We start from the raw sequence: 18,221 nt of genomic DNA, 5'->3' as shown, positions 1-18,221 counted from the left end.
TTTGATGAGACCTTTGCTCCCACTTGTCGTATGACTACCATTTGTAGCATTTGTGCATTGGCAGCTCATAATGGTTAGAATGTACATCAGTTGGACATAAAGACTGCTTTCTTGAATGGAGATTTGCATGAGGAGGTGTATGTATCGCAGCCTCGTGGTTTTATTCAAAGAGGGCAAGAAAACAAAGTGTGCAGGTTGAAAAAGGCTTTATATGGTTTAAAGCAAGCTCCATGAGCTTGGTATGAAAAGATACATGCATATTTGACTGCACATGGTTTTCAGAATAGTCCAACAGAAAGCACTTTGTATGTTAAACATGTGGATGATGTACATCTAATCATTGCTCTCTATGTCGATGACATGCTGCTCACAGGACCAAATGAGAGTCATATTGCTGATTTTAAGGTTGATTTGAATGACCCTTTTGAGATGTCAGACTTGGGGCATTTGCATCATTATTTGGGGATACAATTTAAGCAGTGTGATGGAGGTATTGCTTTGTGTCAAACAAAGTATATTGAGACATTGTTGCGAAGATTTGGCCTTGAAGACTGCAAGCCTATTTCTACTCCAATGGAGACAGGTTTGAAGTTGAGTCTTCATGATGCTGGAGATCATTTTGATGTCACACTCTATCAGACAGCTGTTGGTTGCCTCATTTATGTATGCATTATGAGGCCGGACATTCAGCTTGCAGTCTCACAGGTGAGCAGGTTTATGCATAGCCCAGGGTCTTAGCATTGGAAGGCAGTTAAACGCATCTTTCGCTACTTGAGTGGCACCATACATCTTGGGTTGTTTTATCCCAAGGGGGGATCGTTGCCGCCAGATTTGCATGCTTTTTCGGACTCAGATTGGGCTGGTTGCTATGACACAAGAGTGTCCACAAGTGGTTTTTGTTTCATGCTCGGTAGCTCATGCATATCTTGGTTGAGCAAGAAGCAACCTACTGTGGCCACTTCGAGTTGTGAAGCTGAGTACAGGGCAGCTTTCATAGCTATGGTTGAGTGTGTGTGGCTCAGATGGCTTATGGTGGCTGACTTGGGTGTTGGACGACGACAGAAGTCTGCCACCTCTATCATCACTGACAGTCAGAGCACATTGGAAGTTGCGAGAAACCCAGTTTTTCAGGCTTGCACAAAGCACATTGAGGTGCATTATCACTATGTCAGGGAGAGACTCTCAGCAGGAGAGATCAGCTTGGCCTATGTGCCAACATAGGACAACCTCGCCGATCTTTTCACAAAGGCTCTTCCTCGTGAGAAGTTCGAAGCTTTCCGCAAAGCTTTGGGCTTGCTCCCCTTTGTGGATTGATCTACTTCGGGCATGGCACTCCCCTATACATGAGTGCCAGCTCTCATTCACACCATCACTCCCAGGGAGATTTGTTGCCATATATATAGGCAGTAATGTGTGTGAACACACTTAGGACCGTCGGGGCACTTTCTCCCTCTTTAGGAGGTTTTTTCCCCTGGCTTGTATATACGCCCATCATTCTAGGGCTAACTTATCTTTGTACATTGACACAATCTAATACACTTTGTGTTGTGTGCATTCTTGCTTCTTCTTCTCCAAGCTTTGTGTGCTTTCCTGCAACCCTAATTCCAACAGTTTTTGATGAGATGAGCAGCTGGTATGCTACTGAAAAAGAAGCTGTTGGGGCTGATGTGAGTGGAAGTGTGGTTGCTCAGAATGCAGGTCAGCAATCACACTCTTTGAGTGGACCAGGAGAGTCATCATCTAGTGGGTCTGTTGATAGACCATGGAGTGGCAAGCTGCGTCATAATACCAGTCCTGCAAATGTGATTAGTACATCACGTAAAGGAAAAGAGAAAGTGGTTGAGCCCCTTGGTATGCCTAACATTTCTGCAGGGCATTCTCATGTTGATGGAGAGTCTAGTGGCTCAGATATGAGCTTTGATGAGGAGCTTGGGATCCCAGCTATGAGAAAACCTAGTGTAAAGAAGGCTATGGAAGCCATGAATGGAAAGCTGCGAAGATCTGGGAGAGTGAAAAATCATGTGCAAAGATTTACCTATGATGGTTATGTGGCACATCACTATGCATATATGGCAAAGGTTGTGCAGGTTGTTGAGCCCACATGCATTGATGAGGCTATTGGAAATGTGTGTTGGGAGAAAGCTATGGATGAGGAGATGAATGCACTATATGGAAATGAGACTTCGGATTTAGTGCAATTGCCTGAAGGCAAGAAAGCCATTGGATGCAAGTGGGTGTACAAAGTAAAACATAAGAGTGATGGAAGCATAAACAGGTACAAGGCTAGATTGGTAGCCAAAGGGTATGCAGAGACATATGGCATTGATTATGAGGAAACTTTCAGCCCAGTTGCCAAGATGGAAACAGTGAGAGTTGTGATAGCAGTGGCTGCGTCAAAGCAATGGTCTTTACATCAAATGGATGTAAAGAATGCATTCTTGCATGGGGATTTGCAAGAAGAGGTGTATATGTTGCAGCCACTTGGTTATGAGGATGTAAGTCACCCCGAGCATGTTTGCATGGTCTGACAAGATTTTTGAATATCTTGTCACTATTGGTTTTCATGTAGCCAATGCAGATTTCTCGCTGTATGTGAGACATGGTGATAGAGGGGTTGTGCTTGTTGTCATCTATGTAGATGACTTGATCATTACGGGGGACCATGATGCAAAGATCTTTGATGTAAAGATCTTGCTTAGACAGAAGTTTGAGATGAAGGATCTGGGGGAGCTCAGATATTTCTTGGGCATTGAGGTGATTAGGTCACCACATGGTATTGGATTACTGCAGAGACAGTATGGCTTGGACATGTTGTCCAAGTATGGTATGACAGGCTGTAAGCCTATCTCAGTGCCATTCGATCAGAATGGCAAGTTGAGTGCAGATTCAGGAGAGATCTTGGAGGATCCTACTATGTATAGGTGCATAGTAGGAAGTTTGATCTACATGACGATCACCAGACTAGATTTGAGCTATGCTGTTGGGTTGGTGAGTCAGTTTATGCAAGTTCCACGGAAACCGCATTTGGATGCATTGAGACGCATACTGAGGTATGTGAGGTCTACTTTGCATTGTGAACTATTCTATGAGACTGGGACAGAGATATGTGTACATGGGTACACAGATGCTGATTGGGCTGGTAGTATCTCAGATAGAAGATCTACCAGTGGATTCATGTTTTCTTTGGGGAGTGTTGCTGTGACTTGGAGTAGCAAGAAGCAGCCTACGGTTTCTCTATCGAGTACAGAGGCCGAGTACAGAGGAGCTGCTATGGTAGCATGTGAGGTAGCTTGGTTGAGGAAGCTACTTGCAGATTTGGGTCTATCAGTGGATAGACAAGTTGTCATTTTCTGTGACAACATTAGCAGTATATAGTTGGCCAAGTACCCAGTATTTCATGCTCGTACAAAGCATATAGAGGTCCACTACCATGTCGTCAGAGAGAAGGTCTTGGCAGGAGACCTTGACCTTGTTTATATCAGTACACAGAGGATCATGTAGCTGACATCTTCACCAAAGCATTGGGTATACAGAGAAGCTCCGCAGATTCAGGGCTTCACTTGGTGTACATGAGATGGAGTTGAGCTCAAGGGGGAGTGTTGAGATATCAAGCTCGTCTAGTGAGGCAGTGGATACTGATGACCCACCTGGGGGATAGGCCCCGCACTTACACCACTGGCATGGTTGGTGAGATCTTGGGTGATATGCGGCCAGTGGGATGACAGGCTGTGTGACAGCCATTCTAGAGACTGGCATAGTTATAGTGCCAGTGTTATATGTACATTATGTGTGCTATGCTATATACACATTATGTGTGCATATACTAGGAGGCTAACCCACATTAGGCTTGTGAGCATGGGAGCATGGGAACAAGCTCTAGTGGAGCATGGGTTAGGACTAACCTTAAGGGTTAAGGTTAGGGTTAGGCATCCAAGGGTCACACATGAGAAATGGAAAGTCAAGAGTCACTTGAGGGCCATCCTATATAATAGGGGCATGGGGCACACTCAAGGGGGCTTGGAGGCTAGGAAGCTTGAGGCTTATGCTATGGTCTCTTGTGTAGAGGTCCATAACTACTCATCTACCATTTCACACTTTAGCTACATGCTATTGGATTGGAGTTATACCTCTTGATGGTATGGGACATCAAGGTAGAGATATGATGTATTTCATTTATTATTCATGTGTGCATCCCTTGGGCTCGGGGGTGGTTGGGTGGTTGAGTTATGCCTGATTTATGCATGTTTATGCATAATAATTATCTAGAGAGATCTTAGGGTTTTAACAGTGGTATCAGAGCAATCTCTATTTAATTGTTGTTGATTTTTTTAGTAAATTTTAATATTTACTAATAAAATGTTATCTTTTGTTGATTTGTGTTGATGAATTGCACGTGGATCATTGATATGGTGATTGGAACGTGTGTAACTACAATTCAATGGACGAATCGACATTACGGGGGAATACCGTGAGTTAATGCTATTTTTTCCTACTTTTTAGGGTTAAAATCGAGCATGAATGGAATTTTTTACAAAAATACCATAAAGTTTATGGTGGATATTTTTGTAGAATGGATTCTCTGAATGGACTAACCTTAAGGGTTAAGGTTAGGTTCAGGCATCCAAGGATCACACATGAGAAATGGAAAGTCAAGATTCACTTGAGGGTCCTCCTATATAATAGGGGCATGGGGCACACTCAAGGAGGCTTGGAGGCTAGGAAGCTTGAGGCTTATGCTATGGTCTCTTGTGTAGAGGTCCATAACTACTCATCTACCATTTCACACTTTAGCTACATGCTATTGGATTGGAGTTATACCTCTTGATGGTATGGGACATCAAGGTAGAGGTATGATGTATTTCATTTATTATTCATGTGTGCATCCCTTGGACTCGGGGGTGGTTGGGTGGTTGAGTTATGCCTGATTTATGCATGTTTATACGTAACAATTATCTAGAGAGATCTTAGGGTTTTAACAGCCAGCTCATTTAGTTGGGTTCACACTATAGAGAACCCATGTATGTATTGGTTGAGTACCTTTCATATTATGTGTACTCTTATCTTGTATATGGTGTGTTGAGTGTTGGGTGAAGAAAAAGAAGATATTCAGCCTCTCACCTTGTGTGTTCTCTATTAGGGTTTTGTGAGTGTGTGTGTGCTTGCAAGAGCTCAAGCTCTCTTCTCCCGTGCATCTTTTCAAAAGGAGAATGAAATTAAAAGTGGAAAGTTGTAGCAAGGTAACTATGCATCATCTAGCAAACATGAAGGTGATGATGACAGAAGTGAGCAGCTATTTGTGATGCAGCACATGCTTAGTTCCATAATAGGAGATGTGTCAAGATCTCAAGATATATGGTATGTAGATTCTGGCGCCTCTAACCACATGCCAGTCATGCTGAGTGGTTTAGAGATATGCAAAAAATGAAAAAACCAGGTTATGTAGAAATAGGTGATGATACTGTGCATCCCATTGCGCATGTTGGTAAAGTGTCATTGTCTATGCAAGATGGGAAAATGAAAGTACTTGTCTGATGTACTTCATGTTTCGAATATTTCAAAGAACCTCGTTTCTGTTGGATAGATGATTGAGCACGGTCCACAAGTGAGGTTTAATCCTCAACAAGGATGTTTTGTTGAAGACTTTAAAAATAAGTGTCACTTGGTTGCAAAGGGTAACAGAAATGGCATGATGTTTACTTTGGATGTGAACATGCTTGAGATAAAGGCATCCATGTTTACATATGGAACAGGTGTCATTGCAAATATTGACATATGGCACAAGTGGATTGGTCATGTGAATGTACAATGACTGAAGTCTATGTAGGCCCAAAATATTGTTGTAGGTTTGCCAAAGTTTAAGGTTTACGGTATGCATAAGGTATGTGAAGAATGCCAAGTTGGTAAGTAGGCGAAACATGCTTTCCCACACATGAAAAGCATGTCAGTACAAGGCCATTGGATGTCATACATTCAGATGTATGGGGACTGACCAAGATTGCAGCAATTGCAGGTTGTAGGTACTATGTTACATTCACCACTCTAGGAAAGCATAGGTTTATTTCATGAAGGAGAAAACTGAGGTGTTTTCTCACTTTCAAAGATTTAAAGCCTTGGTTGAGAAGGAAAAAAGCATGCAAATAAAATGCCTAAGATCAAATGGTGGGGGAAAATATTTCTCCAATGAGTTCAGCGATTTCTTAAGAAATCAGGGAATCAAGAGGCAGTTTACGTGCAGGTACACTCCACAACAAAATGGTATTGTAGAAAGGAAAAAAACATGCACATTGCAGAAGTGCCACGTGCCTTGATGGCTGAAAAGAATATGCCACATTACTTGTGGGCAGAAGCAGTAGCAATTGTTGTGTACATTATGAACATGATACTCAACTGTTTCATGGTATGACTCTTGAACAGAAGTTTACAGGCATAAGACCGGATGTGTCTCACTTGAAAGTGTTTGGGTGTATTGCATATGTACATGTTCCTGATGAAGTGAGAATAAATCCGGATCCAAAGGTAGAGAAATGCATCTTCATTGGTTATGCTATGGAGCAAAAAGATTATAGATGCTATAACCCTACCACTCATGAGATGCGAGTAAGCAGAGATGTTGTCTTTGATGAGATGAGTAGCTGGTATGCACCAATAGGGAAGGCAACAGAAGATAAAGATGTAAGAAATGTTGATGTTGCACCACATGATGTAGAGCAGCAATCATATGTGCTGAGTGGACCTAGGGAGTCCTCGAGTAGTGGATCCAATGTTAGCCCATGGTCAGGCAGGTTGAGGAATGATGCAGGTACACATGTATCACAAAAAGGGATGGAAAAGGTAGATAAACCTTTTGTGCCTGATCTGTCAGCAGGTCACTCATATGTGGATGGTGACTCTAGTGGCTTTGAGCAGAGACTTGATGAGGAGCTTGGCATTCCGTTTGTGGTTACTCCTAGTGTAAGGAAAACCATGGCTATTTTGAGGACACTTGACAGTGATCTAGGTGTATGTTAGGGGCTTACTGCCCTAACAGTTATTCAATCAAGACACATGCAGTTCAGGGAAAAGCACAACAGTAGACTGCACATATAAGCATGAAACTGCATAGTATAGAAGTAATAAACACCATAACACAGAGAATCAAAGATACTGTTATCTTGTATTCATCATCATCAAACTACAAATCCCAAAACACATAGTACAACAGCAGGATGATAACAACTAATTGCTCATGTACCGTGAAAAACTACTACTTTGCCAAAAGATCATTCGGGTACATTTAACTACCAAGGCACTTATATAAACATGCCTTTAAGGTTTAAAGCTTCAACCTTGATTGCTACCAAAGAGTAAGTAAAAGAAGGTAATTACTGACAGCTCAGGCACTAACACCTAGCACACCCGGTTGGGCAATGTTTACAAAACATTGTGAGAACCCCTAATCCCTTGATCAGAAATAATATCAAAATAGTCTTTAGCTTTAGCGTGCTGCTCCTTTGCATATGCAACTTCAACATCAATAAACCTGTCAAACTCCCCACCAATGTTTGCATCCACCACTCTTGCAACTATCTCCACCAGTGTTCTTGCTTCAGTCTCCTTATCCAACAGGTAATTACTGACAGCTCAGGCACTAACACCTAGCACACCCGGTTGGGCAATGTTTACAAAACATTGTGAGAACCCCTAATCCCTTGATAAAAATTAATATCAAAATGGTCTTTAGCTTTAGCCTGCTGCTCCTTTGCATATGCAACTTCAACATCAATAAACCTGTCAAACTCCCCACCAATGTTTGCATCCACCACTCTTGCAACTATCTCCACTAGTGTTCTTGCTTCAGTCTCCTTATCCAACACTTCCTGAATAGTGTTCAGTTCTGGTTCTTCAACATTCCCTTGTCCTCCTACATCCACCAAAGGTGCCACTACACACTGTGTCTATTACTGCATATTGAATTGACTGTATTTGAAGTTTACCCTAACATTATCCAACATTACAGCAACATTCTGCTCCTCAACTTGTGCAGGTTGCAAATACACCTGTTGTTGCAACTGTTCATACTACTGCTTCAACTCATTATGCTGTTTCTGTAATAACAAATTCTCTTCTTTTGTCTCTTCCTCTGCAAAAGCCTGATATGGCTTACTTACCACATCATACATTTTTAATTTGATCTGCTCCCAGACCCCCTTCATGTACTCCATCAGTTCAATCTTCATCTTTTCAACATCCCTTGAGGTCAAGTACCAACCATCAACATCCAACTCTTCCTCTTGCATTTGTCTAATTTTCTCCTCTACTTTCCTACAATCTGTAACCCTACTCAGCAAAACCCTATTTTTTTTGCTCTCCAAAGTTGCATTTAAGATAGACATTTCAGTCAATTGTCTCTCTATCACCTGAAACCATTCATCTCTCCATTGTCTAACTGTATCTGAAGTCTTCTCTCTAGTTGCTACTACCTGCTTGTAGTAGTCTAACTCCTTCTATATCAGTTTACTTGCATTAGATAATTCATTGACCTTGACCTGTTAAGCATCAACTTCAGTCTGTTTCCTCCTATCTTTCAAAACTCCCTCCTTAATCTGCTTCAACTCACTATGAAGCCCATCATTTTCCCTGCTCAGTAATGTAAAATCGATAGACTGCTGCTCCATATATTCCTTAACCAAATTCAAAGCATTCTGTGCCTCAAAAAATGACACATTTGTAAAGTTAGCCTTAGCCATGCTAGGCTCACCCACATCAGAAACTCCAAGAACTGACTCTTCCTTTGTAGCACTGCTCTTCAGATTTTTAATTTTAAAACCTATCTTAGCTTACATAAGCACTACAATTTTCTCAACTGGCTCTTCCATAGTTTCAGCAAACAAATCCCCAAATTGCTTGTCCAAATTCATTCTAACTGCTACCAAAGATTCCTCCTTTAAATACCCTCCTGGCAGACATAAGGTCTTCTGCCACCTCAGGTATCTGCATAACCCTATGATCCTGATGCAATTTTTGCCTTTTTTCCCTTCTTTGCGTAGACCCTGAATCCTCAGCAGGCACATGTGATGGTACCAAAAATTGTCTACCCCTCAAAATGCTTTTGTTGTTCACATACTAGAAAATTGCTGCAAGATAAGGACCCACTTTAGTAGTTCTATCTTTCCTCTTCTACTTGGTATACAGTTCAAACCTGATCCTATCATAGACAATATTTGCCCATCCCATCTGTCCACTCTCTGCTGCCAACAGTATTCCATAATTTTCTCTACTAATGTACTCAAACTTGACCAGAAAAAATACCCTCTCTATGAACCACTTTATTTGCTGCAATCTCACTGGATTCTTCATACCTGACAGCTAATAATAATGCCTTTCTCCCTAAGACTAACCAAAAGCCTTAGACATGACTTTCTCTCAGTAGCATTTCCAACTTCATTATCATCTGCAGTAGAAAGATCAAACACCTTGGCCACCAATTCTTTAGTGAAGTACTCATCTTCAAAAATATGAGCATCATTCAACTGCAAATGCTTCAAATAAACTGCTGGCATTTGATTCTGCCTCCAACTTTCCCAAGGCAACTTTGCAAAGTCTAATAAACCAATCTTTCTAAGCCATGCAACATTTTCTTCAGTGAAGATTAAGTCATACCTAAAGTCCAAGAATGTGTACTCCACAAGCATGTCATCCTTGGCAAAAGGTAGCACCTTATTGGGTGTAAGTATCTCCACCTCTTCATCTGAAGCTGTGTCGGTAACTATAGGGCCTTGATATCTTGTCTTCCTGCCAGAACACAGCAATGATGGTGGCTCATCATCATTTCCCTTTGAACTAGTGTTAGCTCGAAATGAAACACCTTGAAGGTTCGACATGCGTACGGAGAGAGAAAAACGTTGAGAAGAAAAGCTCTCAACTCGCATACGAATAGATACCAACCCAATCACTTCACATGCATAAATATGCGATGTCTCCTCCACATCATTAATATTACCTTCTTGTCGATGGTGGCAGATTATTTCTCCCAAAAATGTTTTAAGGCAAAATCCATTGACTGGCTTAGAAATGATTTGTCCTGCCACATTAGCTAAAATAAAAGTATTGGGTCCCACACACTGAACTATTTGGAATGGCCCCACATACCTCAACTTCAGTTTACCAGGTTTAGGCCCAAGTTTACTGTTATAAACCATGACCCAATCTCCTACAATAAAAATTTTAAACTTAATATTCCTGTTAATCCAAGCTTGTCTTCTCTGCTGAATCACCTCTGCAATATATATACTTTGAATCCTATCTTCTTCCAACTTTAGTAAAGTTTCCTTCCTAAAATTGACTGATTGTTCAAGAGACAGTCTCTGTGCTGAACTGCAACCCTGAGGCTTGGTACAAGAAACTCCATAGGCACTACTGCTTCCAACCCATACACCAACTTGAATGGTGTCATGCCAGTAGTCACTTTAAAGCTGTTTTGAAAGCCCAGAGTGCTAAGTCCAACTTCTCATCCCAATCTGTCCTGTTCTGGTTCACCAACTTTCTAATTATCCTAATCAAAATCTTGTTGGTACTCTCTGCCTGTCCATTAGCTTGAAGATAGTAAACATGTGATTTTTTATGCAGTATCATGTGCAACTCTGTCAGTTTACTGATCACTTTATTAATGAAATGCCCTCCTTGATCAGAAACTAACTCAATTGGACATCCAAATCTGGTCATAATATTCTTATACAAAAATTTAGCCACGCTCCTTGCTTTGTTATCCCTCAAAGCTACAGCTTCTACCCACTTTGTACAGTAGTCAGTCTCGCAACCAAAATATACCTGTTTTGTGTGAACCTAGCAGGTGGCTTGATGGGACCAACAAAATCTAATCCCCACTTTTGAAATGGTTCCAAAGGCAAGATAGGCTATAGAGGCATTCTGTCCACATTCAATGGTCTACCCTCCCTTTGGCATAACAAACACTTCTTAGTATACATATATGACCTCTTTGGTAAAGCGTGTGGAACCTATATGCTATGCAGAAGCTATTGGAAGTATGGGAAAAGGCAATGGATGAGAAGATGGACACATTGGTTCATTAATGATACTTGGGATTTGGTTGCCTTACCACCATAAGGCAAGAATGTCACTAGTTGTAAATGGTTTTATAAGGTGAAATGCAAGTTAGATGGTTTGACTGAGCATCATAAAGCACGACTAGTTTCTAAGGGTTATGTACAGACCCAAGGCTTGACTTATGATGAGACATTTAGTCCAATGGCAAAGATGGGAACTGTGAGGTCAGTTATTGCTATGGATGCGGTGGCAAATGGTTGGGAAATGCATCAAATGGAGGTGAAGAATGCATTTCTAAATGGTGATTTGCAAGTGGAAGTTTTTTTGGAGCAACCAGAGGGTTATGTACACCCAAGGTACCCCACTCATGTATGCTGGTTGAAGAAGGACTTTATGGGCTGAAACAAGCACCTCGTGCTTGGAGTGATAAGATAAGCTGATATCTTATCTCTATTGGTTTTCACGTTTCTATGGCATAGTCTTCACTATATGTAAAAGAGAGATCATGAGATTGTTGTGGTTGTCATCTATGTGGATGACTTGATTCTGATAGGGGATCATGCTACAGATATTATGCATGCCAAGAAGGCATTGAATGGACAATTTGATATGAAAGACTTGGGTGATTTGAGGTATTTTGTTGGCATTGAAGTGGTTAAAGATCATGGAGGAATATAGATAGTCCAATGTAAATATCCATTGGATATGTCGGCTAGATATGGAATGACTGGGTGTAAACCCATGAGTACACCCTTGGAGAAAAATGTGAAGTTGAGGGTTGATTTTGGTGAAAATGGAAGATTCATGTACAAGAAGATGGTTGGCAGCCTCATTTACATGACTATTATATGGCCAGACTACTTGAGTTATGATGGTCTTGTGAGTCAGTTTATGCAAAGCCCTAGAAATCCTTATTTGGATGCAGTGAGATGGATCATGCGTTATGTAAAGACCACAACACATTATGGTTCTATTTATGAGCATGGTAAAGGCTTACATGTGTATGGCTACATAGATGCAGATTGGGTAGGTAGCTCTTACAACAGGAGATCTACTAGTGGTTATGCCTTTACATTTGGGAGTGATGTGGTGAGTTGGAGTAGCAAGAAGCAATCCATTGTTGCTTTATCTAGTTACAGAGGCTGAGTACAGAGAGGACCAACCATAGAAGCATGTGAAGGAGTATGGTTAAAGAAACTCCTATAGCTGATTTGGGTGAGCCCATTGAGGGAAAGGTTATCATACACTACGACAACATGAGCATCATATAAATGGCCAATAATCCAGTTTTTCATGCTGCGCAGACCAAACATATAGAGGTCCACTATCATTTTGTCAAGGAGAAAGTCTTGGATGGTACAGTGGAGCAGGTTGCCGACATATTTATAAAGCCAATTGGGGGAGAGAAGTTTGAGTACTTCCATACCATGTGAGGAGTACATGCAGTGAGCTTGAGGGGGAGTGTTGATAGCCCAAGCTCATCTTCTTCATCTATGGCTGTACATCATGAGCTTAAGAGGGGCTATTGAGATTACAAGCTCAATGATAGCTAGAGCAAGGCACGATATGTTCTGGCATGGTAGACAGTAGCATGTGTGTGGTGTGTAGTCCTCTTCTATTTTGCATTGTGTGAGAGTGGATATGGATTCCCTCAATGGTTATGGTTACATTAATCTATTAGGGTTTCTCTCTTATGTGTGCTCTCTCTCATTATCAGTCTTTTGTCTTGAAAGAGATGAAGCTCTAGCGAAGAGAAAGCCTAAAATCACACGCTAATCAAGCATGCAACCATCAATAGCAACCATGAAAAGAAAAGAACCATAGAAAGCAAGCAAGAGGAAGAAGAAGAGGACTCACAAGAATTATATTGCCAAGGGAAATGATTATGTCTATTGCTCATTATAAATTCACTTATATATAACAACTAGTGTCTACACTAGGTCATCCAAATTTTAAATTTGTCCAAGGCCACTAGTCTAGTCTAAGAAACTATGTACATGAAGTCATTTAGACCTCCCATGTTTGCTCAAGGTAAGACCGCTTTATAAGTTTCAACGCCACCTTACTCACACACATCTCATGCAGGTAGTTATCTAGGTACCAGCTAGTTAACTGGATTAATAGCTAGTCTTTACATTACATGGGTTCACCCCTAACACTTTGGCGATCGTGCTGTTGTATCGAATTCAGTTTGAACCATATGGCATTCAGGAATACACCAGGGTATTAACATGGTTGTTGACATAAACCACTTGAGGGAATTCTCGAATTGGGTCACCCCACAGGAAGAGGCTGAGGAGTATGCAACAAAGTTTCTGTAGGAATTCTTTTCAAACCTGCCAGCAGAAATCAAGATCTCCATTGCTGACAGGGTAGTTACATCATTCTTACCTTTTGGTGCTTGCAAAATTTGCCTAATTGTTATAGCCTGTATGAGAAGGAAAAGTCCCAAGGTGCTGATAGCCATGTTGGTCAGTTTCAGACAAGGTGGTCTGCAAGTGGCTATGAGGTATTACATCCGGATGTAGTGAAGAAGGAACATTTTGCAGCAACTCTGCAAGGAAAAGACATGGATTGGTTCTTGCAGTATGGCATGGCAGCTTTTGCTGACTATAATGATTTGAAACATAGATTTTTATTGAGGTTCAAGGAAGATAAAACACCTGAAGATATTTTGAAGAAGATGAGGAAATTGAAACAAAAGGATTTGTTGGTTGAAGATTATGCACAGAAGTTCAGAAACTTGAATAATAGGTTGGAAGTAGCATAGCAGCCTTCCATGGAGCAATTGGGAGATTACTTTTGTAAGGGTCTCAACAAGCAATATAGAAGTGCAGTAGCAGGGAGACCTCCATTAGCAAATGTACAGGATTTCACTGACTTGGTTGAAGCAGCTGCCAGAGCTGAAAGAAGGTATGGAGGTAAGGCAATTGTAAAAGGCAACACAAAGAAAAAGAAGAGCGAGGACTCAGACTCAGAATCAGAAGATTCAGAGTCAGAAGATAAGGATTCAGATCAGGATACTGAAGTGGAAACTAACACTGATGAAGATGAAGACTGGTCAAAAAAGAAAAAGAAAGAGAAGAAGGTTAAGGCAAAGAAGAAGCAGAAGGAGGATAAGGGTACTCCAACGAAGGAAAGGAAGCAAAAGGATGTGGTGACTGCAAACTTAGTCAACAAAATTATTCAGGATAAACTACAGACAATTGGCATGAGCTAGTTTGGAATGTCAGAGAAACCCTACTGTCAGGTATGTCAAAGATTTGGACATCAGTATGAGAATTGTTATTATAATCTAGACTTCAGGAGAAGAAGACCTGAGTATATTAGTCAAAAGCTGAGGGAGGTAGCTGCAAATGTGATATCTCCTCAGGGTCCTAATAGAAGGTATCAAGGACCTGCACCTCAAAGAAGGTTTTAGAACCCAAATAATTGGGGATATCAGAACAGAGGTCAAAATAATATGCAGCAATTACAATGTGGAGCTGTGGGACGTAGACAAGGACCGAATTGTGAGCTGTGGTGCAGACATAGGAATGATCGGGGAATCCCTATTATCAGGTACAATAACAATAATAACAATAATATGCAAGCAATTACAATGTAATTATTATGGAGCTGTGGTGCAGACATAGGAATGATCGGGGAATCCCTATTATCAGGTACAATAACAATAATAACAATAATAACAATAATATGGAGCAATTACAATGTAATTATTATGGAGCTCTAGGACGTAGAGAAGGACTAGATTGTGAGCTGTGATGCAGACATAGGAATGATCAGGGAATCCCTATTATCAGGTACAATAACAATAATAACAACAATAACACAGCTCCACAATGTAATTATTGTGGAGCTGTGGGACATAGACAAGGACCAGATTGTGAGCTGTGGTGCAGACATAGGAATGATTGGGGAATCCCTATTATCAGGTACAAGAACAATAATAACAACAATAACAAGAGACCTCCTGTGCAAAATCAACAACCTCCCCCACAGCAGCAAGGGCCTTCAGGTCAAGCTAACTTGGTGATACTTGAATAATGGACTAAGACAGAATGGATTGAAGAGAAACTAGTAGATTTTCATAAGGAGCAACAGGAAACTGATCAGAAAGCATAGGAGTCTCAAGTTGCTCTAAACATTATAATTGTGACTGTGCGGCATGTATCCAAATTGAGGATATTCCAGAGACAAGTGGATGCACTGAGGCTATGGTCACAAGGGCAAAAGCAAAGATAGGGAAGTCAATTTTGGAAAATGAGGAAAATCTGGATAGTATGAACTCGAAGGAGCAGAAAGCAATTAGAGCAGGAGCACTCAAAGAACTGTAGAAATTTCAAAGCAGAAGTGTACCACCAGATGAATGGAATTTTGTTATTAGATCCTTGGATGACGAGGGAATTAGACAATCAGAAGGAAGCAAGATTGCAGTGAAAGAGCAGGACAGAGGTGATGAATTTTATGAAGCTCTCTTGTTTGTTCCAATAACATTTACTGTTGAGGTTAGTACCTGCATTTTCACAACAACTGCTAAAAAAGCTCACTGAAGAAATGGAAGCCAAGACACGAGGACAAGAAATAGAAATTGAGAAAACTTTTTGTGGGGAAATATGTGAAGTCCAACCCCTGGATGTTGATTACAAGGCACCAGTAGTTGGGGCATCTATTGGAAAGGTGTTTTTTCCAGGCATGCTCTTGGATGGGGGGTCAGGAGTCAATATCATTTCGAAGTCCACCTGCCAAGATCTGAATCTTTTGAAGTGGGATCAAGCACCTTTTCAGGTGAAGATGGCAGACCAGAGACGGGTTCAACCTTTGGGGATTTTGAGAAATTTGCAGATCTCAGTTGGGGGACTGCAGTTTGTAGCCAACTTTGTAGTCCTTAGGTTGGACGAATCTGCTTGTTCTTATCCAATGATGTTGGAAAGACCTTGGTTAAGAGCAGCAAGAGTGAAGCAACTATGGGGATCAGACTCCATAGTAATGAAAAGAGGGAAGAAGAAAGTTAGAATGCAGATGGATGCAAAAAAGGTAATTCCACCTGGTTTCAGGGCATTGCATGCAGAAGGACTGAATATGGTAGCAGAGATTGGAGATGTTGTAGAAGAAGAATTTCTTAGAACTAATTCATCAGTTGTGCCTATCTTTGAAGTTGATGTGCAAAAGATAGCAACCAATACAGTCTTTAACTCAGAAACCAGATAATAAACCAAGAAGAGGAGGAAGCTATTGAGATAGTTAAGCAGGCAGAGAGGGCCTTTGAACATCAGATGGAAAGAACTGCTAGGGTAACTCAGGATGAATTGCAGGAACTGAATCTGAATACTCAAGAGGAACCACACATAGTGAAGGTGTCAGTAGCTTTGGATGAGGAGTTTAGACACCAATTGAGGGAATTGCTGTTAGAATTTAAAGATGTTTTCGCATGGAAATACACATATATGAAAGGAATTGATGCTAGTTTTTGTTAAAACAAAATTAATTTGAAAGCAGATGCAGTTCCAGTTGTGCAACAAAGGTACATGAGATGAATCCTAATTATGCCAAACAGGTTAAAGAAGAGATTGACAAATTGTTAGCTATAGGATTCATTTATCCTTTGGATGAGGTTACTTGGCTATCACCTATTGTTGTAGTTCCAAAGAAGAATGGAAAGATCAGGGTGTGTGTGGACTATAGGAAATTGAATGCAGCTACTGTCATCATGATCCATTTCCTTTATCTTTTTGTGATACACTACTGGATGCAGTAGCTGGACATGAGATTTACACTACTGGATGTAGTAGCTGGACATGAGATTTACACTACTGGATGCAGTAGCTGGACATGAGATTTATAGTTTTTTGGATGGGTTTAATGGTTACAACCAAATATTAATGGCACCTGAAGATAGGGATAAAATAACTTTTGTGACAATGGGGAGTTTATGCTAGTAATGTGATGACATTTGGATTGAAAAATGCTCCCCCTACATTTCAAAGGGTGATACAGAGAGTATTTGCTGACTTCCTGACAACATTCATGTGGGTTTTCTTGGATGATTTCAGTGTTTTTGGAAAAAAACAGGAGCATCTTGAACACTTGAGGTTGTGTTTTCAAAAATGCAGGGAGTTTGGCCTATCATTAAATCCCGCCAATGTGCATTTGCAGTAAAAAGAGGAGTTCTTTTAGGACATCATTTCTGAAGAAGGTGTTTCTATTGATCCATAAAAGGTGGAAGCTATTTGTAAGGCACTAGTACCGAGAACAATTAAATAGTTGAGCACATTTTTGGATCAAGTGAAGTTTCATAACAACACCATATTGGGGAATATGGGAATTTCCCAGTAGTTTGGGACACGTGGTCAAATTTTTGGATTAATCATAACTTGAACACCGTTACTCCAAACTGAGCGCTCTATAGCTCACTCGATTCCATTTTCCAAGCGCTTTCCAACAATAGGTCACATGATATGGTTTTGAGAAACTTATAGGCATGTTATCCAGGTCACATGATATGGTTTTGAGAAACTTATAGGCATGTTATCCAGGTCCCACCTTTTTAGTATTCAAAAAATGGGAGTTGGGAAATTCTCAAACTCACGAATATAGTGTTTAACAGATTTTTGAGGTATTCGGCTCTTGTATGTACACCATTAACAAAGCTTACAAAGAAGGGTGTTGTATTTGAATGGGGAGAAGAGAAAGATAAAGCATTCAGGATTTTGAAGAAGATGTTGACTGTAGCACCAGTTTTGATTGTTCCAGATTAGAAGAAGATGGGGAGAAGAGAAAGATAAAGCATTCAGGATTCTGAAGAAGATGTTGAATGTAGCACCAGTTGCCATTTCACATTTTTGTTGATGCATCTAATGTAGCAATGGGTGCAGCTTTAATGCAAGAAACAAGTAGGGGCTGGTTCAGGCCAATTTACTATGCAAACAGGGTCTTGACACCTACAAAGAAGAATTACACAGCTACTGAAAGGGAGTGCTTGGGGATGATTTATGCACTTCAAAAGTTTAGGCATTACCTATTGGCAAATAGGGTAATTTTTCATGTGGATCATCAGGCATCGATTTACTTGGTCAATAAACCCCACCTTTCAGGGAGGTTGGTCATGTGGGTACTACTTCTGCAGGAGTTTGATTATGCGGTGTACATACTCCCGGAAGACTTCATGTATTGGCTGA

The 18,221-nt window shown here is 40.7% G+C and overlaps 1 protein-coding gene across 1 annotated transcript; it reads left to right on the top strand.

Annotated features, from left to right (window-relative positions):
- The first annotated feature begins 13,822 nt into the window (after positions 1 to 13,822).
- Positions 13,823 to 14,263, top strand: LOC147631615 (uncharacterized). Its single transcript, XM_086808954.1, has one exon. It carries the CDS (start codon positions 13,823 to 13,825, stop codon positions 14,261 to 14,263), a length of 441 nt encoding a protein of 146 aa, XP_086665080.1.
- The last annotated feature ends 3,958 nt before the right edge of the window (positions 14,264 to 18,221 follow it).

This window comes from Cibotium barometz, chromosome 14 (genome assembly GCF_041138505.1).
Source record: "Cibotium barometz isolate CiBa-2024 chromosome 14, ASM4113850v1, whole genome shotgun sequence".
Lineage (NCBI taxonomy): Eukaryota > Viridiplantae > Streptophyta > Polypodiopsida > Cyatheales > Cibotiaceae > Cibotium > Cibotium barometz.
This window is presented reverse-complemented; position numbering and strand designations above follow the sequence as displayed.